The sequence below is a fragment of the Anomaloglossus baeobatrachus genome, chromosome 7 (assembly GCF_048569485.1).
Source record: "Anomaloglossus baeobatrachus isolate aAnoBae1 chromosome 7, aAnoBae1.hap1, whole genome shotgun sequence".
Classification (NCBI taxonomy): Eukaryota; Metazoa; Chordata; class Amphibia; order Anura; family Aromobatidae; genus Anomaloglossus; species Anomaloglossus baeobatrachus.
This window is the reverse complement of record NC_134359.1, coordinates 276,389,056-276,416,917: the sequence shown is the minus strand read 5'-3', so window position 1 is coordinate 276,416,917 and position 27,862 is coordinate 276,389,056. Positions and strand designations below refer to the sequence as shown.

The 27,862-nt window shown below is 54.9% G+C and overlaps 1 protein-coding gene across 1 annotated transcript in view; it reads left to right on the top strand.

The window, feature by feature from the left end:
* The window catches only part of LOC142245472 (uncharacterized), a 361,830-nt gene that overhangs the window by 316,842 nt on the left and 17,126 nt on the right, over window positions 1-27,862 (top strand). Inside the window, 1 exon segment of the mRNA XM_075318198.1 lies at window positions 25,373-25,480. Within this exon segment, the coding sequence (XP_075174313.1) occupies window positions 25,420-25,480 (61 nt within the window). The 5' untranslated portion in view covers window positions 25,373-25,419.

Genomic DNA, 27,862 nt, shown 5'->3' with positions numbered 1-27,862 from the left:
CAGCTTGGGTCTCAGCGGGTATCGCAGCATGGATCTCAATGGGTATCGCAGCTTGGATCTCCATTGGCATCGCAGCAGGGATCTCGTTCGGGATCGCAACAGGGATCGCGGCGGGCATCGCAGCGGCCTCTGGTAGTAACGCCGGCGGGGTCAGCACACCCGATCGGGCAGGGGCAGTATGGGACTCACCCAGGTCTAGGCCGGAGATGCTCTGCAGCAGGATTGCCATCGCTTGTGTGGGCTCTGGATGGCCGTGGGCGGCACCTCCACGCAGGCCTTGCTGCACAGACATCTGCAGACTCCTCCTGGCCAGCACCATCTCCTTCCCCCACACGGCTATCTCCCGTCTGCTCTACTCCTTCATCCTGTCAGCCATCCTCCCGACCCCAGCCTTCAGCTCAGCGGCGGTCACAGGCCTGATCCAGGTGAGTTCCTCCTGGCCTCCGCTTGCAGGAGCCATTTTCTCTCTTCCTCTAGACAGCATTCTTAGCGCGCCATTTTGCATTCGCTGCTCTGCATAGCGGGCTCCACTTCGCGCTCTTTTCTTTAGACAAGGGGGCGGGGCTTCTTTTCGCGCCCTTCTCCAGGCACGCCCCCCTTCTTCCCGCTCCCAGCGGTCTCAATGGCGGCAGTTTTAAAGTCAAACAGTCCTTAAACACAGTTTCTCAAGGCACACAGTACCCGGTGGGGCCGGGCACGTTATCCTGTTCGTGACGCCAAAGTTGACTCGCCCACCCCAGGGCTATGGGACACCCGGTGCTGGGCCAGACTAGTCCGGGGGGTCGTCAGTGGTGGCGGGGCTCGACTCTGTGACCCTGGCGGGAGTCAATTAATATGGCTTCAGTGTTGGGGGTGATTAAAGTTTATAATATTCGTGACGCCACCTGTGGTTTGCGGCTAATGAGCCGCCGCTGCTGTATGGGGCCTCCGGGGCTGGTGGAATGGCAGCTTGGATGATCCTGTTCCCCACAGGTGGAGCGGTGCCTCGGTTGGTGCTTGTGTCGCGGGCGGAGGAGGGGACGCTGCGCTCTCCCACTGCTCGGGTCCGGCCGCTGCTGCTGCTGCGGCTGCCGCTGCTCGGTGGTGGCTCGAGCGGTGGGCCGGATCCCAGGGACTCGAGCGGCGCTCCTCGCCCGTGAGTGAAAAGGGGATTTTGATTGTGGGGATTTGATTATTGTCCGTGACGCCACCCACGGTTGTGGTGATATTGGTGGACACCACCGCTGCTCTAGACGGGGATCCCGGGAGCGGTGACAGGGAGCAGCCTTGTTGTTAGTTCTCCCCTCCGTGGGTAGGGGGTTAGTTGTCCCGGGGCCCGGTGATGGAGGTAGGGGTGGATGGTAGGCGGGTAACAGGGCCTGGTGAGGTGCAGGGTCGCGGGGCGCAGCGCTGTGCCGCACGGCACGGTGGTACTCACTCAGCCAATGATGAAGACACAGTTCTCGGTAAAACACACGGCTGGATGGACGGGTCCCCACAGACGGCTGCGGTGTTGTTTCTCCCGGCAGGTTGATGGTGACTGCCTTTCCCTGCACCTATGTACGGTAGATGGTTCCAATGGGTTCCCACCGGTAACCTGCTCCCCAGCTTGAATATGGGCTGGAGGAGCCCCTTTTGCCCGCAGGCTCTGGCCCTGAGAAACGGTTGCCTTGGCGGTGTCTCCCTCTCTTGGTTGGACGGTTGCCTTCTGTCGGGACTTGGCTGCTGGGAAACCTAGGAGGTTCCCTTCACTAACGAATTCGGCAAATTCACGGCGACTCCTAGCCTTGCCGGGGTCCGTAAGCCCCTGCCAGATGGTGCTGGCTTCTCCTTGCGTACCGGTCCGGTACCGCCGGGCCACCGCCCGTCCACGGTCCTTACGGTAGACTCCGATAGGCCACTCCTGCAGACGGTCACCACCGTCTGCCAACCTTGCTGCTCCGTCCGGGCCACACACCCGGACAAACTTCAGTCTGCTCTGCTACCACTTCACTTCCTCTCACTTTCCACTCTCCAACTCAAACTCCAACTAACTAACTGTTTTTCCCGCCTCCAGGACTGTGAACTCCTCGGTGGGCGGGGCCAACTGCCTGGCCCACCCCCTGGTGTGGACATCAGCCCCTGGAGGAAGGCAACAAGGGTTTTGTGTCTGACTTCGGTGTGCCTGACCGGGAGTGTGGGGTGTGTTGGTGTTGTGCTTTGTGGCCCCTGGCTTGTCCAGGGCGCCACACTTGTAAGTGTCTATGGTGCAAAGTAAAGGAGGCAACACCAGGGGGTGCAGTTTCAAGATTTTTACTCACAGTTCCTGGGTTATGGTGCACGGGTTCCTCTGGACTGCTGGGACCCACCGTCAGGGACCTCCGCTGATCCCGGGTAGATCTTGGAATAAAAGCCGGTGCACCCCTCTATTGTGTTCCTCTCTTCAGCTGACTTCTGAGCCTCACCCTTGCTGGCTGAATCTGGCTTTGCCTCCACTACAGCCTCCGAGACGGGGGCTTGCCTAGTGGGTATTCTACGAGCCTGAAAGCTGTCTGTGGCCCTGGAATCCCTTCTGTTGTTCTCTGCTGTGGTGTCACCTGGACCTAGCTGGGTCCCAGGGTCTTCACCAGGAAGCGTCACTTTCTCCTTCTTGCTCCTGACTGACTAGAGCACTTCTCTCAGCTTTCCTCCTCTGCCTCCCGCAGACTCCTCACTCCGTTCTCTCACATTAGACTCGACTCCTCTGCCTACTGCAGACTCACTGCTCCTCTGCCTCACGCAGACCTCCTCACTCCCCTCCTCTCTGAGGTAAACTGAAACTAACTCCCTTGACCTTCCTATAACTACTCTACTCTCGGCTGGCTCCTCCCACCTTCCCAGTTGCTATCCCCCACCCTACAGGAGAAGGAATGGGTCTTACGGCCCCTCCCAGCATGCAGCATGGGAGGGTAGCTGCCACTATCCCCGGTCCCTGCGTATGCCTAACAATGGGTGTAGTGCAGATTTGCCTGTGAACCGGCATTTACTCCTTTCCTTACCCAGGATGGGACATCACACCTCTGGCTGGGGTGCAATGTTCCTGTGGCGACGGAAGCCTCAGGGGCGCCACACACACCCTTTACCCCTCCCCACACCCACATACAATACAATGCACAACATTACCCCTCCCCACACACACACATACAATACAATGCACCCCCATTACTCCTCCCCACACACACACTTACAATACAATGCACCCCCATTACCCTCACACACACACTGCACCCCCATTACCCCTCCCCACCCACACACACACACACACGTTTAATACAATGCACCCCCATTACTCCTCCCCACACACACACACACACACATACAATACAATGCACCCCCATTACCCTCACACACATACACACACAATACAATGCACCCCCAATACCCCTCCCCACACACACACATACAATACAATGCACCCCCATTACCCTCACATACACACACACACACGATACGATGCACCCCCATTACCCCTCCCCCCACACACACATGCACAATGCAATGCACCCCCTTTATCCCTCCCCACACACACACATACAATACAATGCACCCCCATTACCCCCCCCACACACATACAATACAATGCACCCCCATTACCCCTCCCCCGCACACACACACACATACAATACAATGCACCCCCATTACCCCTCCCCCCAACACACACATACAATACACTGCACCCCCATTACCCCTCCCCACACACACATACAATACAATGCACCCCTATTACCCCTCCCCACACACACTCATACAATACAATACACCCTCATTACCCTCACACACGCACACACACACATACAATACAATGCACCCCCATTACCTCTCCACACACACACACAATACAATGCACCCCCATTAGCCTCACACACACACACACACACACACAATACAATGCACCCCCCCATTACCCCTCCCCCCACACACAATACTATGCACCCTCCATTACCCCCTCCCCAGACATAATACAATGCACCCCCCATCACCCACTACACACACAAATTACACTACCCCATCACTACACACTCCTGCCTCCCCCCTCCCTCAGAATACAGTACTCCCCCTCTGCCTGTCACAAAGCTGTGATCCTTCACAAATGTTCCCCGTTATGTGTCCTCAGCCCCTCCCCACTCATCCCCATCAATTAAACCTGCCATCTTCGGCTCCTCCATGCTTACCGCTTCCTGATGTCTCCTGTGTGGCGCCCGCAGCACTGTGATCACGTAAGCAAGGTGCTGATCTCATCACGTTGCTGCACGTCAGGGGCGGGGCCCAGTCCCGACGCACTGTTCAAATGTATTTACGTCTGAAAGAAACAAATACATTTGCATAGGGAGGAGGAAGCTGCGGTCAACGCCACCGCCGCGCTCCCCAGCAGTGTGTGCATGCCGGGCCGGCACAGCAGCACACAACAGGGCCGGCACAGCACAGCGAGCTGCCTCCTGGTCCTGCTGCAGCTAGTGTGCCCGGCATGCACACGCTGCTGAGGAGCGCAACGGTGACTACAGATACAACGGCCCACTACAGGGACCAGCCCATCTGGCATTTGACAGAATTGCCCTATGGTCAGTCCGGGCCTGCATAGGACTGTAGGTGACATCTACTACGTTATCTTCACTCACAGTTATTACTGTTTTATTTGTTGTTATGTCGCGGGCGGGGAGGAGGGTGTCAGCACACCGCGCTCACCCCTTCTGCTCGGGTCCGGCAGCTGCTCCTGGTGGCTCGAGCTGTGGGCCGGATCCCGGGGTTTCTCGAGCGACACTCCTCGCCCGTGAGTGAAAGGGGGTGTTTGTGGTTGGATGTGGGGATTGTTATAGTTCAGGGGTGGGGAACCTCCGGCCCGCGGGCCGCATGCGGCCCGCCATGACCTTTTATGTGGCCCCCGGGCAGATTCCCGGGGGAGGCAGTGCTGGTGCTGTCACCTCGGTCTTGCTGCCGCCGGCCCTTTAAATCCACACATTGCTGTTTGTGCTGCAATGTGTTCTCCCGTCGGCCAGTGCCAATTGTGGGCGGGTCTACAGCAGCCTCTAGCCTTGTGTGTCCGCCCCCTGCCCTCCGGAGATCAGTGCCTGCCTTCTCCTTCTGATGCAGTGTGTCCGGCTCCTGCACTCCGGTGATGTGAGTGCGATGCTGCTGTGAGTCCAGCGCCGACCCTCTGCTGCTATGTGCCCTGCCCAATGCTTTGTGCCTCCCCACACCAGTTCTGTAAACCTTCTCCCCCAGAGTTGCATGAAACTCTCAGCGCAGTGTGGCCCCCCAATGTCCTGTGTGCACCCCTCCCCCAGTCCTGTGTGCAGCCCCCCAATGTCCTGTGTGCAGCCCATCACCCAGTAGTCCTGTTTGCACCCCCCCACCAATCCTGTGTGCACCCCTCCCCCAGTCCTGTGTGCAGCCCCCCCAATGTCCTGTGTGCACCCCCACACAATCCTATGTGCAGCCCATCACCCAGTCCTGTGTGCACCCCCCAGTCCTGTGTGCACCCCCCCAGTCCTGTGTGCACCCCCCCCAGTCCTGTGTGCACCCCCCAGTCCTGTGTGCACCCCCCCAGTCCTGTGTGCACCCCCCCAGTCCTGTGTGCACCCCCCCAGTCCTGTGTGCACCCCCCCAGTCCTGTGTGCACCCCCCCAGTCCTGTGTGCAGCCCCCCAATGTCCTGTGTGCAGCCCCCCAATGTCCTGTGTGCAGCCCCCCAATGTCCTGTGTGCACCCCCACACAATCCTATGTGCAGCCCATCACCCAGTCCTGTGTGCCCCCCCCAGTCCTGTGTGCCCCCCCCAGTCCTGTGTGCACCCCCCCCAGTCCTGTGTGCACCCCCCCAGTCCTGTGTGCACCCCCCCAGTCCTGTGTGCACCCCTCCCCCAGTCCTGTGTGCACCCCTCCCCCAGTCCTGTGTGCAGCCCCCCAATGTCCTGTGTGCAGCCCATCACCCAGTAGTCCTGTTTGCACCCCCCCAATCCTGTGTGCACCCCTACCCCAGTCCTGTGTGCACCCCCACACAATCCTATGTGCAGCCTATCACCCAGTCCTGTGTGCACCCCCCAGTCCTGTGTGCACCCCCCAGTCCTGTGTGCACCCCCCCAGTCCTGTGTGCACCCCCCCAGTCCTGTGTGCACCCCCCCAGTCCTGTGTGCACCCCCCCAGTCCTGTGTGCACCCCCCCAGTGATGTGTGTGCCTCCCCCCCAGTGATGTGTGTGCCTCCCCCCCAGTGATGTGTGTGCCTCCCCCCCAGTGATGTGTGTGCCTCCCCCCCAGTGATGTGTGTGCCTCCCCCCCAGTGATGTGTGTGCCTCCCCCCCAGTGGTGTGTGTGCCTCCCCCCCAGTGATGTGTGTGCCTCCCCCCCAGTGGTGTCTGTGCCTCCCCCACAGTGGTGTCTGTGCCTCCCCCACAGTGGTGTCTGTGCCTCCCCCACAGTGGTGTCTGTGCCTCCCCCACAGTGGTGTCTGTGCCTCCCCCACAGTGGTGTCTGTGCCTCCCCCACAGTGGTGTCTGTGCCTCCCCCACAGTGGTGTCTGTGCCCCCCCCACAGTGGTGTCTGTGCCCCCAACCCCTCCAGTGGTGTCTGTGCCCCCAACCCCTCCAGTGGTGTCTGTGCCCCCAACCCCTCCAGTGGTGTCTGTGCCCCCAGCCCCGCGTGTGGTGTCTGTGCCCCCAGCCCCGCGTGTGGTGTCTGTGCCCCCAGCCCCGCGTGTGGTGTCTGTGCCCCCAGCCCGCGTGTGGTGTCTGTGCCCCCAGCCCCATGCCCCCAGTTAATTAATTGCTTCACCCAATATAGCAGGGTCATTTAAACATTGATAATTTTGTGCGGCCCCCGAAGGTTGGTAGAAATTTCCAAATGGCCCCCGACAGAAAAAAGGTTCCCCACCCCTGTTATAGTTCGTGACGCCACCCACGGTTGTGGTGATTGCACCACCGCTGCTCAGTATGGGGGTCCCGGGGATGGTGATGCGGAGCAGCCAGGTGTTGTGTTGCCCCTCCGTGGGTAGGGGTTGGTGATCCCGGGGCCTGGTGATGAGATGTAAAGTGTAGGGCCTGGAGGGCGCAGGGACGCGGGGGCAGCGCTGTGCCTTGCGGCACTATGGTACTCACTCAGCCTGACACACGGACACAGTTTGTACGGTAAACCAAACGGCTGGTAGGACGGTCCCACAGACGGCTGCACCTGCACTCCCGGTAGGTGACGGTGATGTCCCTCTTCCTTGCACCTTTGTTTGACTTGTGGTATCGGTGGATTCCCTCCAGTTACCCGCTCCCCGGCTGCAATCTGGGCCGGAGGAGCTCTACACTTTGCCCGCAGGCGCTGGCCCTGGGGAAACTGGTGCCCTGGCGGTGGCGGTGTCTCCCCGGTTCAGGTTGGGCTGTTGCCTTCACTCGGGACTTGGTTGTTGGGGGAGCTGCGTCCCCGTCACTGACGGATTTGGCAAATCTGGCGACTCCTAGCCTTGCCGGGGTCCGAGAGGCCCCTGCCCTGGTGCTGACTGTCCTTCGGAACACTGCTCCAGACCACCGGGCACACAGCCAACGGGGTCCTTCCAGGAACTTCCAAACGGTCCCCCTCCAGACAGTCACCGCCGTTGCTGACCTTGCTGTTCTGGCCCTCACAAAGCTGGACCCTTCAGGCTGTCTTTCTCTTCTGTCACTTCACTTGCTTTCCTCCTTTACTACTTTCACTTTCACTTTCTGAACTCCTCTCCTCCCTGAGCTGAACTCTGTTGTTTACTCAAGCTCGTCCCTGAGGTATCTGCCTGGTTACTTCCTGCCTCCAGAGCTGTGAGCTCCTTGGTGGGCGGAGCCAACCGCCTGGCCCACCCCCTGGTGTGCATCATCAAACTCCTGGAGGAAGGCAACAAGGATTTGTAGGTTAGCTGTGATGTGCCTACCTGGAGTGTGGGGTGTGGTGGTGTGTGACCTGTGTCCCCTAGCTTGCCCAGGGCGACACATTCCCCCTTAGCAAAATGCAGACCGTCCGCGGGCTGCCGTCCTACACCGGTTTTATTTTTCTGTAAAAAGGGGTAACAGGGTTAAGCAAACATAAATAACATTTTTAATCAAAACTCTTCCCAAGACGGGAGGCACATTTACTTAAACGTTGCAACGGTATACGGTCACGGTTTCCGCTCTCTCCCACCCAAGCAACCTGGCCCTGATGCTGCCCCTAAAACCCAGGCAGCACCCCTTGACCCACAGTCCAGCACAAGTTACCCGAGCGGGATCTGTCCTTCCCCTCCAGAGGGTGGCCACCGGTTCCTTTGGTGGCTGGGCCCTAGCCTGCTCTGCTGAGGGCCCTCCCTCCAACCTGCCTCTCCGGAGACGGTATAGCGGAAACGGTAACGGTACCCAACATATTTACAAGCCACTTAACGTTTGTGGTGCCCTGCAAGTTCACGGGCTTGTCCATGGATAGTTCCCATGCAATTTAAACTTTAAACGGTCCCCACGGGGACAACGGTGGCGGCTCCAGCCGGTTCAATCACATCAGACAATCTGGTAACTGTTCGGTAATCATTTTTCATCATTTTCTTATCATTCTTTTTCAAACTTTTCAACAACTTACAAACACTCTTTTACATTTGCGGACCCCTTTTACTCATAGAACGGTCTCCCTGTACCTAAGTGGGGGTCTACCTAGGTTAGAACGGGTGGACCTTCGGGGCCCGGTGTCAGTGGTGCTAGACAGTGGGGTAGAGGGAACAATCGGTTCCTCCTCCCTGCTATAGTGTGGAGCAGGCGGAGGTGCAGGGGAGCTGGGTACAGGTTCGTCCCTGGGCACTGGCACTGGTTCTGGCTCACGGTTAACCGCTTCCACTACTTCTTCATCCACGGGTTGTGGGAACAGTATCACTGGAAGAATCACCGCGCCGTTCTGTGTAGGCCAGTTTGCTGGGAAGTCACCCATTACAGTGTGGATTACCTCTGCTGTCTTTTCCACTGGTGGAGGAACCGGTACTTCAGCCTCTGCCTTCAACGCTGGGGGGCATTTTTTTAGATGGTCCCGAGAAACTGTGGCTAGGGTGCCCCCTTGGTCACGACTGATCTGATAGGTCTTCCCATCTCCCCATTCTGTGGGTTGTATGACGTAAGGGACTTGCTCCCACTGATCATCCAGCTTGTGGGCTTTTCTCTTCCGTTTCAGCACCACATCTCCTGGCTGGAAAGGACCTGCGGGCGCCTTCTGATTGAACCGGTGCTCTTGCTGCTCTCGACTTCGACTGAGGTTTTTCTCCACATACTCCTGGATTTGCCGGTATTGTGCCCTCCTCCGACTTTCCCACTCCGCCGTTGAAGGGAGTGCTTCCGGGGCTTCCAATCCAGATCCACCGGCAGGCGGCCAGGCCGAGCCCTCATCAGATACGCTGGGGTGCACTTCGTCGAGCTAGACGGGATATTATTGTACATGTCGACCAAGTCAGGTAGCTTTTCCGGCCACATGTTCCGTTCTTCCAGCGGTAGTGTCTTGAGGAGCCCCAGGACCAAGTGGTTCATTTTCTCGCACATGCCGTTGGTTTGGGCGTGGTACGGAGTGGTCCGGATCTTCTTGCAGCCATACAACTGGCAGAATTCGTGAAACACCTCTGCTTCAAAAGCCGGGCCCTGGTCAGTCAGCACCTTCTCGGGATACCCATGGGGTTGGCAGAAATAAACCTGGAACGCTCGAGCAGCGGTTCGACCAGTTAGGTCCTTAACGGGGACTACTACCATAAATCTTGAGTAGTGGTCTACCATGGTCAAGGCGTAGGTGTACCCACTTCGGCTAGGGGTGAGCTTGACATGGTCCAGGGCGACCAGCTCCAGCGGCTGATGGGTGACTATGGGATGTAACGGTGCCCTCTGGCTAGTCTTGTCCTTTCTCCTCAGTGTACAAGGACCGCACTCTCGGCACCAGGCTTCCACCGATTCACGCATCCCACTCCAATAGAACCGCTCCCTCAACAGCATCTCCAGCTTCTTCCACCCGAAGTGGCCAGCACCATCATGGTATGCCTGCAGGACAGTAGCGACATCAGCTTGAGGAACGATTAACTGGCATATTTTCTCATGGGTCTTTGGGTTGATCAGCTCACGGTACAGCCTCCCTTGGTGTAGGTAAAGCCGTTTCCGTTCTTTCCACAAGCGTTGGGCTTCGGCTGGAGCGGCAGGGTCTATTCCCATAGCACCTTGTTCCACTAGAGTCTTGACAAGGCGGACAGCCGGCACTTGATCCTGGGCGTCTTGCCACTCTTGACTGGGCCGCGGGTCCAGATCCACCCTTTGCTGACAGACTTGTACCCTCTCCGTAGGCAGCTGGTGAAACGCAGGCAACTCGATCTCCTCGAGGTCGTCATCCTCGCACCCCTCTTCTGACAAATGGGGCATCCGGGAGAGTGCATCAGCATTTATGTTGACACGACCAGCTCGGTACTTTATGGTGAAATCATAGTTGGCTAGCCGGGCTACCCACCGCTGCTCCAGCGCGCCCAACTTGGCCGTGTTCAGGTGAGTCAGCGGATTGTTGTCCGTAAACGCGGTGAATTTGGCTGCCGCCAAGTAGTGGCGGAACCGCTCCGTGACAGCCCACACCAACGCCAATAGCTCGAGCTTGAAGGAGCTATAGTTCTCAGGGTTCCTTTCGGTCGGCCGGAGTTTTCGGCTAGCGTAGGCAATCACCTTTTCCTTTCCATCCTGGACCTGGGATAGGACCGCTCCTAGCCCCACGTTACTGGCGTCCGTGTGGAGGATGAACGGGCTCCCATAGTCAGGGTACGCCAGGTCCTCTTCTCCGGTCAAGGCCGCCTTCAACTGGCAAAAGGACTCCTCATGCTTGTCCTCCCACGACAGTGGGGCCCCAATGGGTCTACCACCTTTGGTCTGTCCCACGAGGAGATCCTGCATGGGGGCAGCCATCTTCGTGTACCCCTTTATAAAGCGCCGATAGTACCCCACCAGACCCAGGAACTGCCTTACTTCCCTCACTGTAGTTGGTCTCGGCCAGCTCTGGATGGCAGTGATCTTCTCAGGGTCGGGGGCGACACCATCCGCACTCACTACATGCCCTAGATACTGCACCCTGGGTTTCAGCAGGTGGCATTTTGAGGGCTTCAACTTCATCCCGTACTTGGCAAGGGACGCGAACACCTCGGCCAGGTGCTCCAGATGGGCTTCATACGTCTGGGAATAAACAATCACATCATCCAAATACAGCAGGACGGTCTCGAAGTTTAAATGTCCCAGACAGCACTCCATCAACCGTTGGAAGGTCCCGGGGGCATTGCACAGCCCAAACGGCATGCTATTGAATTCGCAGAGCCCCATCGGGGTGGTGAAGGCGGTCTTCTCCCGGTCCTCTGGGGCCACGGCCACTTGCCAGTATCCGCTGGTGAGGTCAAGGGTCGAGAAGTAGTTTGCAGTTCTCAGTGCAGCCAAAGACTCTTCAATACGAGGTAATGGATAGGCATCTTTATGGGTTATCTGGTTGATCTTCCGGTAGTCCACACACATCCGCATGGTACCATCCTTCTTCCTGACCAGTACCAACGGAGCGGCCCAGGGACTACAGCTGTCCCGAATAACCCCTGCCTCCTTCATATTCCTCAACATATCTTTGGCACACTGGTAATGTGCAGGGGGAATAGGTCTATACCTCTCTTTGATAGGGGGATGTTCACCCGTGGGAATGTGGTGTTGGACCCCCTTGATCTGCCCAAAGTCTAGGGGGTGCTTACTGAAAACCTGTTCGTACTCCTGCACCACCCTGTGTACCCCTGCCTTGTGATGTGTAGGGGTATCATCAGTGCCTACATGTAACTGTTGGTGCCACTCCTTTGCGTCCCCCTGGGGTGGGGGAGTGTTGACGGTAGGTGGGAGTGTGGATGGACTGGCTCCATGGATAGTGTGAGGGTCCAGGGTGAGCAGCTTGGCAATGGTGGCATACCGGGGGAGCCTGACTTCTTCCTCCCCACAGTTCAACACTCTCACGGGCACTCTCCCTTTCTTCACATCTACCACCCCGCGGGCGGCAACTACAGTGGGCCAGTGCTCGGAAGGCATGGGCTCCATCATCGCAGGGTAGTCACGCCCCTGAGGCCCTACCGCTGCCCTACACCAGATCATCATCTCACTCCTAGGGGGCACAGTCAATGGAGCAACATCCATCACTCTCACTCCACCAATCTCCCCTCCTGTTGAGCTCACATGCTGGCGGTACATCAGGGCGCGGATCTCACGCTGCACAGCCCTCTGCCTGCTCCCCGCCGCTGTAGCGGCTAGCTGTTGCAATAAGTTCAACACATCAGCCATGCAGTGTTCCATCACATTGGTTCCCAGCACTATTTTCGGGTTATGATCACTGGGTTCATTCATGATCACAATCATACCCTGGTGTTGCAGTTCAGCTTGCCCCACTGTCATTGCCACTTGTTTATACCCCACCTGGGTCAATGGGAGTCCATTAGCGGCAATCAAATTTATACTATTGTCTGGAGGCGCCAGCTCGTCTGTGGCCTAATACTGCTGATACAACGTGTACGGTATGGTAGTTACCTGTGATCCAGTGTCCAAGAGAGCCATCACCGGTATGCCGTCCACAGCCACGGGGATGATAGGGCGGGCCCCGACATATCGGTCTCGCCAGTCCGGGGGGGGCCACGGTGTTCTACTCCTGAGGATTGGCCCGGGGCCCCAGGGGTTGCTCGTTTAACGGGCACTGTCGGTAGTAATGGCCCGGCTTACGGCACTTGTAGCAGATCGGAGGTCTGCTCCGCGGGTTGTTAGCGCTTCTCCGCTGCATCCAGGGAACATCTTCGAGACTGTCAGCAAGCTGTATCTGCGCTGGGGGTCGAGGTCTGGTCAGAGGTTGCAGTGCAGCTAGGATTTTGGCAAGGTCTCCGTCCATGCGACGGACCTGGGCTGCCAGCTCTTCTACTGTGCTGCTCGGGGCTGCAGATATTAGGGAGGTTGGTTTGGCTGAGGCCGCCACAACGGGGGCCGTCTCGACGGGCCACAGGACAGGTTCCAGAGCTTCAACAGCTGGGGGCTGTAGTGCTTTGATAGCCCGCTCCTTTAACACAGCAAAGTCCACATCAGGGTGTTCCAGGGCCCAGAGCCGGAGTTGTTTACGATCCTCAGGGGACCTCATCCCCTGCGCAAATTGCTCCACTAACATCTTGTTGCTATCCGCCTCATTAATAGAGTTCACCCGCTTCAGCGTGCGGAGGGCGGTCTGCAGACGTAGAGCATAGTCCCGAATGCTATCCCCAGCTCGTTGCCGGCACTGGTAAAACTGCATCCTCAGCTCCGCTTCAGTCCGGGTCTCGAAGGCAGTCTGTAGCTTCTCGAAGATGGTGGCTACAGAGAGCCGGTCCCCCTCGGTCCAGGTCTCCGCTTCCTGCTCCGCCGCACCGGTTAGCTGGCCTAGCACTATCGCGGCACGTTGCTTATCAGTCAGGGGGTACAGCTCTAGCAACGGGTTAAGCTTTTTCCGGAAGGCCTGTAGGGCATCCGGTTTCCCGTCATACTGCGGTAGCCAGGCAGCTCCGGGCGCATAGGGCAAGGAAAACGGCATGACCTGAGCAAGCGCGGGGGCCGCGGCACCTCCCGCCGGTACGGCCGGGACCTGGGCAGGCCCATTCCCATCCGCGGGTGCCGCTGCGGCTGCGACCACCGCTCCTCCAGCGGCTCCGTCGGGCGCAGACATCTTGTTTCCGTCCCCCTCAGCTCTTTCCGGCCCCTCCTCTCTCGGGGCGGGGTTTTGTTCTTCGCGCCTCTACTGCTCGAGAAGACGCTCGAGCGGGAACTTTTCGCGCCAAAGATGGCGGCTTCTGAAATTTTCCTGCCGGATACCTCCGGCGGTAACAAGGCGCACCTCTACCAGACGGCAGAGCGGTAAGATCCTGTTCGTGACGCCAAGTTGTCGCAGGCGGGGAGGAGGGTGTAAGCACACCGCGCTCACCCCTTCTGCTCGGGTCCGGCAGCTGCTCCTGGTGGCTCGAGCTGTGGGCCGGATCCCGGGGTTTCTCGAGCGACACTCCTCGCCCGTGAGTGAAAGGGGGTGTTTGTGGTTGGATGTGGGGATTGTTATAGTTCGTGACGCCACCCACGGTTGTGGTGATTGCACCACCGCTGCTCAGTATGGGGGTCCCGGGGATGGTGATGCGGAGCAGCCAGGTGTTGTGTTGCCCCTCCGTGGGTAGGGGTTGGTGATCCCGGGGCCCGGTGATGAGATGTAAAGTGTAGGGCCTGGAGGGCGCAGGGACGCGGGGGCAGCGCTGTGCCTTGCGGCACTATGGTACTCACTCAGCCTGACACACGGACACAGTTTGTACGGTAAACCAAACGGCTGGTAGGACGGTCCCACAGACGGCTGCACCTGCACTCCCGGTAGGTGACGGTGATGTCCCTCTTCCTTGCACCTTTGTTTGACTTGTGGTATCGGTGGATTCCCTCCGGTTACCCGCTCCCCGGCTGCAATCTGGGCCGGAGGAGCTCTACACTTTGCCCGCAGGCGCTGGCCCTGGGGAAACTGGTGCCCTGGCGGTGGCGGTGTCTCCCCGGTTCAGGTTGGGCTGTTGCCTTCACTCGGGACTTGGTTGTTGGGGGAGCTGCATCCCCGTCACTGACGGATTTGGCAAATCTGGCGACTCCTAGCCTTGCCGGGGTCCGAGAGGCCCCTGCCCTGGTGCTGACTGTCCTTCGGAACACTGCTCCAGACCACCGGGCACACAGCCAACGGGGTCCTTCCAGGAACTTCCAAACGGTCCCCCTCCAGACAGTCACCGCCGTTGCTGACCTTGCTGTTCTGGCCCTCACAAAGCTGGACCCTTCAGGCTGTCTTTCTCTTCTGTCACTTCACTTGCTTTCCTCCTTTACTACTTTCACTTTCACTTTCTGAACTCCTCTCCTCCCTGAGCTGAACTCTGTTGTTTACTCAAGCTCGTCCCTGAGCTATCTGCCTGGATACTTCCTGCCTCCAGAGCTGTGAGCTCCTTGGTGGGCGGAGCCAATCACCTGGCCCACCCCCTGGTGTGCATCATCAAACTCCTGGAGGAAGGCAACAAGGATTTGTAGGTTAGCTGTGATGTGCCTACCTGGAGTGTGGGGTGTGGTGGTGTGTGACCTGTGTCCCCTGGCTTGCCCAGGGCGACACAGTTACATAGGACTGCAAGTGACATCTGTGAAAAATAAATGTCCCTTATTTTTTTTTTCAAGTACGTGATGAGGTACAAGAAAAGATAGACTTCAAAAATGTAAAAATAAATGTATTTTATATAGGGTAAAAAATAGAAGAGTTCATTGTATGTAGATTAGTTACAGAACAGGAAAAAATAGTATTGTACTTTAGCTTACGTGATGGTTTGTCTTCAGATTATAATAGTCCATTTCTCTACTAAATTAGTAAAGTAAGGCTGGTTCCACACATCCGTTTTTTGCCGTGCGGCACAATCTGGTAAAAACCTTAAAGAACGTATCCGGCGTGTGTTGCTGCCGGATCCGTTTTTTCCCCCATAGACTTGTATTAGTGCTGGATTGTGCCGCATGGCCTTGCGTTGCATCCGGCTTTTGCCGGATCCAGCGTAAATAGCTGATCCGGCAGCCGGATGGAACGCTACTTGCAGCGATTTTTATCTCCGGTGAAAAACCGTATTGTGCTGGATCGTCATGATTTACAATGAAAGCCTATGGACACCATATCCGGCGCAATGCGGCAAAAACTGGATTCGGCCGCCGGATCCGTTTTTTTGAACTGCGCATGCTCAGTATCACAACGGATCCGTCAATAAACGGAAGTAACGCAGGGGAAAAAACTGATACGACAGATCCGTTTTGTTGCCAGATCCGTCACATCAGTTTTTCGCTGGATCGTGCCTGATGCCAAAAAACTGATGTGTGAAACCAGCCTAAGTTTCTTCATTATCCATGCTTCATCCTGGATAGGTCCGGCCTCAGTCTTTACACTGCAGTTCCAACATGTGTCCTTCTGCAGGGTCAATCCCCCTCCGAGTCAGGTCCCCCCATGTCTTGTGAAGGATATTTATGTGTTGAACTGCACCTGTCAATGTCCATTTTTAGACGTCCTGCTGTACGCATGATGTAATCCACTAGAACTTTCCACACAAATACACTTCTCTTATGTCAGCAGTTATCTATATGTCCTCCTATTTATAAGTTCTGTTATTTAGATGTACAGTGTGATGAATTGTTTAATAAATGTGAACTTTTGACAACATCTACTACATTATCTGTACTTGGAGTGGTATCGCTGTGTTATCTGTGGTGTCACATTTTTTGTTTGGGTGGGAGGATCATTGGCAAAACTTATGTCTTGGAGCTTTGGCCCTTAATCTTTTGTATTCTTACCAACGCCCCTCACAGCCCAGATTTGGGGCCTATAAGCTGCGGCCACCAACAGTGGGCTCTTATATACAGTGTTCTAACATGCTGTATATACTGTATATAAGAGCCCAGGCCGCTGTGTAGAATGTAAAAATCACTTTATAATACTCACCTAAACGGTCGGTACGGTTCAGACTAGTCAAATGGGTGTCTCCGTTCTCCAGTACTGGCACCTCCTCTTTCGGCCATCTTTGCCTCCTTCTTCTGAAGCCGGGGTGGATGACGCGTCCTACATCATCCACACTCGCCGGCATTTAGGTCCTGCGCAGGCGCAGTACAATACTTTGATCTGCCCTGCTCAGGGCAAATCAAAGTGCGCCTACGCAGGACCTCAATGCCGTCCTGTGTGCATGACATAGTACGCGTCATGCACCCAGGCTTCAGAAGAAGGAGGACAAAGATGGCCAAAAGATGAGGCGCCGCACCCGGAGAAGAGAGCCACCCATTTAACCAGTCTGCACCGCACCGCCCGTTTAGGTGAGTATTATAAAGTGTTTTTTTATGTTCTACACAGGAGCCTGTGCTCTTATATACAGCATGTTAGAATGGTGGCCGCAGCTTATAGTCACCAAATCTGTTGACAGGTTCCCTTTAAACAATTTTTTTTCAGAAAAAGCATAAAATGCAGTTATCCTGATCCCTCCCCTGGAGGCGACATTACAGGATGGGGGATGAGCAACAAATCACCAGGTCTTAAAAATGAGTGTAAGGCCCCCTTCACACGGATCGTTTTTTCACGGACGTATTAAAGGGGTGGTTTGTCCCCTGTGTGCCGTGTTTGTGGCACATGCCTGTTCTCCGTGTGTTATACGTAAAAACACACGGAAAACGGATAGTCCCGCCTTACCTCATTCTTCCGGAACTGTCTGTGGTGCTGAATGCCATTGTCTGGCACAGGCCACGCCCCGCTGACGCTGCTTCCGGCCCCCAGTGAAGAAGACGCGTTGTTCAAATTTACTGGGGGATGGATGCAGGTGACAGCCGCGGCAGAGACTGCAGGGACGGTGGAGGTGAGTATGTGTTTTTTTTTTATTTTTAACAATGCCACGTGTGTTTCTCCGGCGCGTGTCACATGGACCCGCATCCACCCTACTTCCGTGTGGTACGGGTGCGGGCCGCGTGACACCCGTGCTGCCGGAGAATAACGGACATGCCTCCGTATGGCGCACACGGGCTCACGTATGCTCCACACGGAAGCACGGGCCACTGGCTGCACACGTGCATGCACATATACCCATTGATTTTAATGGGTATACGTGTGCCCGTGTCTCTGGTACATGCGGGCACGGACCTAGCACATACCGGAGACACGTGCGTGTGAAGGGGTCTAAGGCTGTGTGCGCACGTTGCCGAATTTAATGTTTTACGCTGCGTTCTGCACTGCAGCGTAAAAGCATGCGTCCTGCGTCCCCAGCACAATCTATGTAGATTGTGCAAATTCCATCCGCATGTTGCTTTTTAGTACGCAGCGTTTTGCATGCTGTCAAAACGCTGCGTTCTAAAAAGTAACATGTCAATTCATTTGTGCGTTCTGGATGCTTTCTCCACTCTGTCTATGGAAGAGGCGGCATCCAGAACACACGAATTCTGCAGACATCAAACTTTCAGAACGCAGCTTTTCAGCTGAGTTCTGAATCGCACAAGCAGTGACTTTACGCTGCGGTGCAGAACGCACTTACGTGCGGACATGGCCTAAAGGGTGCTTTACACGCTGCAACATCGCTAACGATATATCGTCGGGATCACAGTGTTTGTGACGCACATCCGGCGTTGTTAACGACATCGAAGCGTGTGACAGCTAGGAGAGACGATCAACGATCGCAAAAACGTCAAAAATCATTGATCATCGACAGGTCGCTCCTTTTCATAATAGTGTTGCTGCTGCAGGTACGATGTTGGTCGTCGTTCCTGCGGCACCACACATCGCTGTGTGTGACACCGCAGGAATGACGAACATCACCTTACCTGCGTCCACCGGAAAAGAAGGAAGGAAGGAGGTGGGCGGGATCTTCCACCCGCTCATCTCCGCCCCTCCGCTTCTATAGGACGGCTGCTGTGTGATGTCGCTGTGACGCCGCACGAACCGCCACCTTAGAAAGGAGGCGGTTCGCCGGCCAGAACGACGTCGCAGGGAAGGTAAGTCCGTGTGACGGATGTAAGCGATGTTGTGCGGCACGGGCAGCGATTTGCCTGTGTCGCACAACTGACGGGGGCGGGTATGCTCGCTAGCGATATTGATAGCGATATCGCATTGTGTAAAGTGCCCTTAAAGGTACCGTCACACTAAACAACTTACCAGCGATCCCAACAACGATACAACCTGATAGGGATCACTGGTAAGTTGCTATGAGGTTGCTGGTGAGAGGTCACACAGTCAGACGCTCCAGCGATCCCACCAGCAACCTGACCTGGCAGGGATCGCTGGAGCGCTGGTGAGCTGTCACAAGCAACCAGTTACCAGCCCTCCACCAGCAGCGACGCGTGGAAGCATGCTGCGCTTGGTAACTAAGGTAAATATCGGGTAACCAACCCGATATTTACCTTGGTTACCAGCGCACGCCGCTTAGCGCTGGCTCCCTGCTCTTAGCTACAGAACACATCGGGTTAATTACCCGATGTGTAATGCAGCTACACCTGCAGAGAGCAGGGAGCAGAGCACACTGCTTAGCGCTGGCTCCCTGCTCTCCTAGCCACAGTACACATCGGGTTAATTACCCGATATGTACTCTGCTACACGTGCAGGAAGCAGGAGCCAGCACTGACAGTGTGAGAGCGGCGGAGGCTGGTAACGAAGGTAAATATCGGGTAACCAAGGACAGGGCTTCTTGGTTACCCGATGTTTACCGTGGTTACCAGTGTCCGCAGAAGCCGGCTCCTGCAGCCTGCACATTCAGTTGTTGCTCTCTCGCTGTCACACACAGCGATGTGTGCTGCACAGCGGGACAGCAACAACTAAAAAATGGTCCAGGCCATTCAGCAACAACCAGCGACCTCACAGCAGGGGCCAGGTTGTTGCTGGATGTCACACACAGCAACATCACTAGCAACATGGGGAAAAAGAATAATAAAATACTGATAGGGGTGTGTTATAAGACGCCGAATATTATGGAAGAGGTAGAGAATCTCCTCATAAAGCAAATTGATAAAGCAGCGAGTCTCGGAGAGGTAATTATTATGGGGGACTTTAACTATCCTGATATAAATTGGGGAACAGAAACTTTCAGTTCCATTAAAAGGAAATAGATTTTTGATAACAATGAAAGATAATTACCTTTCACAAATGGTACAGGACCCCACAAGAGGGGGAGCACTACTAGACCTTGTACTAACCAATAGGCCAGACCGCATATCAAATATACAAGTTGGGGGTTACTTGGGGAATAGTGATCACAAAATAATAAGTTTTCATGTATTCTTTAGTAAGATGTCTAGTAGAGGGACTACAAGGACACTAAACTTTAGGAAAGCAAATTTTAAACGGTTGAGAGATGATCTTAGTGCAATAAACTGGGATGATGTACTAAGTAATAAAAGTACACAAAGCAAATGGGAGACTTTTATGAGCATCCTGAATAGGGCTTGTGCAGAAAATATACCCTATGGGAACAAACATGCTAGAAATAGGAGGAAACCCCTATGGCTAAATAGAGCTGTAAGGGAAGCAATAAAAGAAAAACAGAAAGCCTTAAAAGAATTAAAGAGGGTAGGTAGTGATGAGGCATTATATAATTATAGAAAATTAAATAAAATATGTAAAAAGCAAATTAAGTTAGCTAAGTTTGAGACAGAGAGACTCATTGCGAGAGAAAGTAAAAATAATCCTAAAATATTCTTTAACTACATAAACAGTAAAAAACTGAACAGCGATAGTGTTGGCCCCCTTAAAAATAGTCTTGGTGAAATGGTGGAAGGGGATGAGGGTAAAGCCAACCTGCTGAATGACTTTTTTTCTACGGTTTTTATACAAGAAAATGCCATGGCAGATGACATGACCAGTGATACCATAAATTCACCCTTGAATATTACCTGCTTAACCCAGCAGGAAGTACGCCGCCGCCTCGAAATCACTAAGGTTGACAAATCTCCGGGCCCGGATGGCATACACCCCAGAGTACTACAGGAATTGAGTTCTGTGATAGATAGACCATTATTTTTAATCTTCTCAGATTCCTTAATAACAGGGTCGGTACCGCAGGACTGGCGCATAGCAAATGTGGTGCCAATATTCAAAAAGGGGACAAAAACTGAGCCGGGAAATTATAGGCCGGTAAGTTTAACCTCTACGGTTGGTAAAATCCTTGAGGGTTTCTTGAGAGATGCTATACTGGAGTATCTCAAGAAAAATAACCTTATGACAGAGTATCAACATGGGTTTATGAGGGATCGATCCTGTCAAACTAATTTGATCAGCTTCTATGAAGAGGTAAGTTCAAGTCTGGACCAGGGAAATGCAGTGGATGTTGTGTATATGGACTTTTCAAAAGCTTTTGATACGGTGCCACACAAAAGGTTGGTACATAAAATGAGAATAATGGGGATAGGGGAAAATATGTGTAACTGGGTTAAAAACTGGCTCAGTGATAGGAAACAAAGGGTGGTTATTAATGGTACGTACTCGGACTGGGTCTCAGTTCATAGTGGGGTACCACAGGGGTCAGTATTGGGCCCGCTTCTTTTCAACATATTTATAAATGACCTTGTTGGGGGCATGCGGAGTAGAATTTCAATATTTGCAGATGATACTAAACTCTGCAGGGTAATCAATACAGAGGAGGATAATTTTATATTACAGGGAGATTTATGTAAATTGGAGGATTGGGCTGAGAAGTGGCAATTGAAGTTTAATGTAGATAAATGTAAGGTCATGCACTTGGGTAGAGGAAATAACATTTATGATTATGTACTTAATTGTAGAACACTGGGTAAAACAGACACAGAAAAAGACTTGGGTGTATGGGTGGATGGTAAACTTCACTTTAGTGGACAGTGTCAGGCAGCTGCTGCCAGGGCTAATAAAATAATGGGATGTATTAAAAGAGGTAGAAGTGTTCATGAAAAAAATATAGTTCTACCTCTGTACAAGTCACTAGTGCGACCGCACGTAGAATACTGTGTACAATTCTGGTCACCGATATATAAGAAGGACATAGCTGAACTGGAGAGGGTGCAGAGAAGAGCGACCAAGATTATTAGAGGAATGGGTGGGCTGCAATACCAAGACAGGTTATTAAACTTGGGGTTATTTAGTTTGGAAAAACGAAGGCTTAGGGGGATCTAATCACAATGTATAAATATATGAGGGGACAGTACAGAGACCTTTCCAAAGATCTCTTTACACCTAGGCCTGCGACTGGAACACGGGGGCATCCGCTACGTCTTGAGGAAAGAAGGTTTAATCATAATCACAGACGAGGATTCTTTACTGTACGAGCAGTGAGACTATGGAACTCTCTGCCGCATGATGTTGTAATGAGTGATTCACTACTAACATTTAAGCAGAGCCTGGACGCCTTTCTTGAAAAATTTAATATTACCAGTTATGTATATTAGATTTTATGACAGGGTATTGATCCAGGGAACTAGTCTGATTGCCGAATGTGGAGTCAGGAAGGAAATTTTTTCCCCATTGGAACTTGTTTGCCACATTGGGTTTTTTTTGCCTTCCTCTGGATCAACATGTTAGGCTACGGGTTGAACTAGATGGACTTAGAGTCTCCCTTCAACCTTAACTATGATACTATGATACTATGAACATCGCTGTTACGTCACAAAAGTTGTCCATCAGCAGCGATGTTGCTAGCGATGTTGCTTAGTGTGACGGGGCCTTAAGACTTCGGTCATTTCTTGGGCTCAGAGTATTGAAGACTTGTCCTGGTTTCTCCCTCACACGGGCGCTGGATATGTGCCACCCCCATGCCTGTAGCAGCTGAGCTGCTCGGATCCGGACCCGCTGTGTGGCTCGAGGGATCCTCCGGACCCAGGGGTCACGCGGACACGCCAAATGAAAAGGGGGGCGTAGTTGTACGGACATGGCCGTATTCAGTTAGTGATGCCACCCACGGTGTGTGGTGAAAGGTGGCACCACCGCTGCTGTTGTGGGACACCCCGGGGGAGATGTAATGGCAGCTGGATGTTAACCCCTCCGTGGGTAGGGATGGTTGCCCCGGGGCCCAGTGGTTCTGTACAGGGGATGGCGATGGCAGGGTCCTGCGCGCCCGAACGTACCGGGGGATGGTTGCTCACAGTTGAAAAAATTACACGAGTCTTTTGGTAAACCAAAGTGCTGGTAGCCGGCCGCCGTGGCCGGTTGTATTCTGGTCCCTCACCCGGGCTGGTGGTCGCCGTCTTTTCCTTCTGCACTGTTTTTACTTGTGTTGGACTTCCCGGTATGGAAGACGGGAGTTCGCTCATGGCTTGTTGTGAGGAGCTGTCGCGGGCGGGGAGGAGGGTGTCAGCACACTACGCTCACCCCCTTCTGCTCGGGTCCGGCGGCCGCTGCTCAGTGGTGGCTCGAGCTGTAGGCCGGATCCCGGGGGTTTCTCGAGCGACACTCCTCGCCCATGAGTGAAAAGGGGTTTGTGGTTGGGTGTGGGGATTGTTATAGTTCGTGACGCCACCCATGGTTGTGGTGATTGCACCACCGCTGCTCAGTATGGGGGTCCCGGGGATGGTGATGCGGAGCAGCCAGGTGTTGTGTTGCCCCTCCGTGGGTAGGGGTTGGTGATCCCGGGGCCCAGTGATGAGATGTAAAGTGTAGGGCCTGGTGGGCGCAGGGACGCGGGGGCAGCGCTGTGCCTTGCGGCACTGTGGTACTCACTCAGCCTGAGACGTGGACACAGTTTGTATGGTAAACCAAACGGCTGGTAGGACGGTCCCACAGACGGCTGCACCTGCACTCCTGGTAGGTGACGGTGATGTCCCTCTTCCTTGCACCTTTGTTTGACTTGTGGTAGCGGTGGATTCCCTCCGGTTACCCGCTCCCCGACTGCAATCTGGGCCGGAGGAGCTCTACACTTTGCCCGCAGGCGCTGGCCCTGAGAAACTGGTGCCGTGGCGGTGTCTCTCTGCTTCAGGTTGAGCTGTTGCCTTCAATCGGGACTTCGTTGTTGGGGGATCTGCGTCCCCGTCACTGACGGATTCGGCAAATTTGGCGACTCCTAGCCTTGCCGGGGTCCGAGAGGCCCCTGCCCTGGTGCTGACTGTCCTTCGGAACACTGCTCCAGACCACCGGGCACACAGCCAACGGGGTCCTTCCAGGAACTTCCAAACTGTCCCCCTCCAGACAGTCACCGCCGTTGCTGACCTTGCTGATCTGGCCCTACACAAAGCTGGACCCTTCAGGCTTTCTTTCTCTTCTGTCACTTCACTTGCTTTCCTCCTTTACCACTTTTCTGCTTTCACTTTCACTGTCTTAACTCCTCTGCTTAGCTCCTCACTCCTGCTCCTCCCTGAGCTCAACTCTGTTCACCCTTTCATGTCCCTCACTGGACTCTATCTGCCTGGTTTCTCCCGCCTCCAGAGCTGTGACCTCCTTGGTGGGCGGAGCCAACCGCCTGGCCCACCCCCTGGTGTGCATCATCAGACTCCTGGAGGAAGGCAACAAGGATTTGTAGGTTAGCTGTGATGTGCCTACCTGGAGTGTGGGGTGTGGTGGTGTGTGACCTGTGTCCCCTGGCTTGCCCAGGGCGACACAGAGCCGTGCTCACTGACGCTGACCCGTGAGATCTACTGGGCCCTGGAGGTTACCCTATCCCTCTCTGTGGGTGGTTGTCTGCTTTTGGGACTTTGGTTGGGAAAGGACCTAAAATCCTGCCCTCAATTGGTTAATTAACTAGGCCATTGGTTCCGGTCCTGGCTTCAGGATCCAAGTACCCCCTCTGTGCACGGTTTCCGTGTCGGTTCTCCGGTGTTGGTACCGGTGGGCTCCAACTCTGTACTGGTCCACCTCGGATCTCCAGCTGCCGTCTTCCCATCGCCTGCTGACGCGGACCACCATCTGCCACCTAGCCAAGGCACCAGGGCTCCGACCCTGGCAAATGTCAACTTGAGCTTCACCTCCGCTGGAGCTATACCTAGCCTCCACTCCTCTCAACTTGAACTCTAGACTTAATCTGTTGGTTTTCCCGCCCCGAGCTGTCTAGACCCCAAGGTGGGCGCTTCCTAACCGCCTGACCCCGCCCACTGATGTGCCTGTCTTGCCCTGAGGGGGGTGGCTAGAGTTTCAGGTCGGCTGTATGTAACCCTGTGAGGGATGGTTTTATGCGGGGGCCTCTTGTGTGACTACCTGGTTTTGCCAGGGCGTCACAGATACTATACACAAAAGTGAGTATTAGGTTCCTGGTTTGTTTCCTTTTCTTTTATGAAACTTGTTTTCAATGTTTTACTGACTGACATTTGTTATCTACTTTTTGAATTCATTCAGCATTGTGGCTGTTTTCATTATATTAGACTCCATGTAATCAGTTCTGTCTTCTGTTCTTAAAGAGAACCTGTCAGGTGCAATATGCACCCAAAACCACGAGCAGTTCTGGGTGCATATTGCTAATCCCTGCCTAACTGTCCCTGTATACACTAGCATAGATAAAGAGATCTTTAGAAAACGTATTTCTAAAGATCTTTTATTATATGCTAATGAGGCCATGACTAGTCCCCTGGGCATTAGTTCCCTTGCTAATCGGCCCCCTTAGCATTTTAGCACGCCCCTGTGGTCGCGCTCATCTCTCTGCTGCTGTCGCATCCGATACTGGATTTCGGCTCAGTACGCATGATCCTGAGATTTCAGTCATGTGCACTGCACCAGTTTGAAGCCGGGACACGTACACCCGGCTTCATAGTGAGCAGAAATCTGGGATCAAAAGCAAAATCCTGCGTCGGAGGCGATGGCAGAGGAAAGGTGAGGGTGACCATCCTCTGATGCTGCGCACTCATTAGCATGCCCACAAGTGCATCCATCTGGAACTTTCCACGTGAGATTTCCTTCTGTCTGTGACTTTTACATTTATTATTTTTACAGTTTTGAAATCCAGGAAAAATCTGAAGAAGATTAATCCTGAAGCCATAATGGAGAAAGGAGAAAGCGATGTGTGGGGAGATGAGCGGTGCAAAGAGGAGGATCCTACAGGTAATCGCCCCACAATATAAATAAGAGCAGAGACACACTCTCCTCATTCTCCGGAGCAGATGTAGCGCCGCAGAGCCCGGGATTACTACAGGGTTTTATAATATTAACTAGAAGGTGGCCCGATTCTACGCATCGGGTATTCTAGAATTTACGTATTGTGTAGTTCATGTATGATTTTTGTTATATATATATATATATATATATATAGAGATGTTGTTGTGTGTAGTTACCAAGTGTTTGTGTAGGCGCTGTACATGTTCTGGGTGTTGTCTGGGTGTGACGGGGGGGTGAGAGCGGTGTTGTATGTGTGTTGCGTGTGTTGCGTTGTTTGTGGAGCGCAGTGTGTCTGTAGCGTTGTGTGTGTGTTGCGCGGTTTGTGTGTGTGTGGTGTGTTTTGGGGGGAGGTATGTTTTGTGCAATGTGTGTGTTGTGCGGTATGTGCGTATATTTGTGTGTGCCGCGGTGTTTGTGTGTTGGGTGTTGTGTGTGTGCAGCGTTGTCTGTGTGTGTGGGTGTCTGTGTAGGGCAGTTGTTTGTGGTTCCCAGTGTGTGTGTGTGTGGTGTGTTGTGCAGTGCGCGCGCGTGTGTGTGTGTGTGTGTGTGCATCAACCTCTCTTCTCTCAGCCTACCTCTCCCAGCCTCCCTCCTCCCAGCCTCCCTCAGCATCAGCCTCCCTCTCCCAGCCTCCCCAAGCATCAGCCTCCACCAGCATCAGCCTCTCTCCTTCCAGCCTCCCCCAGCATCAGCCTCCGCCAGCATCAGCCTCTCTCCTTCCAGCCTCCTCCAGCATCAGCCTCCCTCTCCCAGCCTTCCCCAGGATCAGCCTCTCTCCTCCAAGCCTCCGTCCTCCCAGCCTTCCCCAGCATCAGCTTTCCCCTCCCAGCCTCCCTCAGCATCAGCCTTCCCCAGCATCAGCCTCTCTCCTCCCAGCCTCAGCCTCTCTCCTTCCAGCCTCCCCCAGCATCAGCCTCTCTCCTTCCAGCTTCCCTCAGCATCAGCCTCCCCTTCCCAGCCTTCCCCAGGATCAGCCTCTCTCCTCCCAGCCTCCTTCCTCCCAGCCTCCTTCCTCCCAGCCTCCTTCCTCCCAGCCTCCCTCAGCATCAGCCTTCCGCTCCCAGTCTCCCCCAGCATCAGCCTCCCCAAGCATCAGCCTCCACCAGCATCAGCCTCTTTCCTTCCAGCCTCCCCCAGCATCAGCCTCTCTCCTTCCAGCCTCCATCAGCATCAGCCTCCCGTTCCCAGCCTTCCCCAGGATCAGCCTCTCTCCTCCCAGCCTCCTTTCTCCCAGCCTCCCTCAGCATCAGCCTTCCCCTCCCAGTCTCCCCCAGCATCAGCCTCCCCAAGCATCAGCCTCCACCAGCATTAGCCTCTCTCCTTCCAGCCTCCCCCAGCATCAGCTTCCCCAAGCATCAGCCTCCACCAGCATCAGCCTCCCTCGTCCCAGCCTCCCCCAGCATCAGCCTCCCCCTCCCAGCCTCCCCCAGCATCAGCCTCTCTCCTCCCAGCCTTCCCCATGATCAGCCTCTCTGCTCCCAGCCTCCTCCAGCACGCCGTGCTCCTCTGCCGACACACACACCCGATCGCATCCACTCACACACACCCGATCGCATCCACTCACACACACCCGATCGCATCCACTCACACACACCCGATCGCATCCACTCACACACACCCGATCGCATCCACTCACACACACAGACACTGACGATATCGCACATACGCGCTGATACTCACAACATCCGTAGATATCACATGCCTCTGGCCATGTGATCCTCCGTCAGGTCCTGGAAGATCACAACAGCACAGTATCGAGGCCGAGAAGCAAGCGATATCGCCGGATGCTGTGAGTGTGTGGATGCGATGTGAGGTGTGTGTGAGGTGTGTGTGAGGTGTGTGTGTGTGAGAGTGAGTGTGATCTGATGTGTGTGTATGTTTGTGTGTGTGCTGTTATGTGTGTGCGTGTGGATCTGCCGCTGCAGCAGGACCTTGATGCGCTTGTAACCATGCGAGCATGGTTACCAACGTATCCACACCACTCCCGTGCGAGCGGGGGCCGGGGTGGGGGGGGGGGTGGGGGTGGGGGGGGAGTACAGTACTCACCTCCGTGACAGCCGTGTCAGTTCGGGGAATGCGCGGGGGGGAGGGGGGGGAGGGGGGGTGGAGTACAGTACTCACCTCCGTGACAGCCGTGTCAGTTCGGGGAATGTGCGGGGGGAGGGAGGGGGCGGGGCCAGAGCTAGCGTGCATTGCGTGAGGGGGGCGGGGCGTGGCGTGGCCGAATTGCCAATGCCTGCAGGGTGCCGGGGCGAGAGGCCAATCTGTGGGGGGGCGGAGCCTGGGCGAGCGGCTGGCCAATCCGTGTGGGGGCGCAGCCTGGGCGAG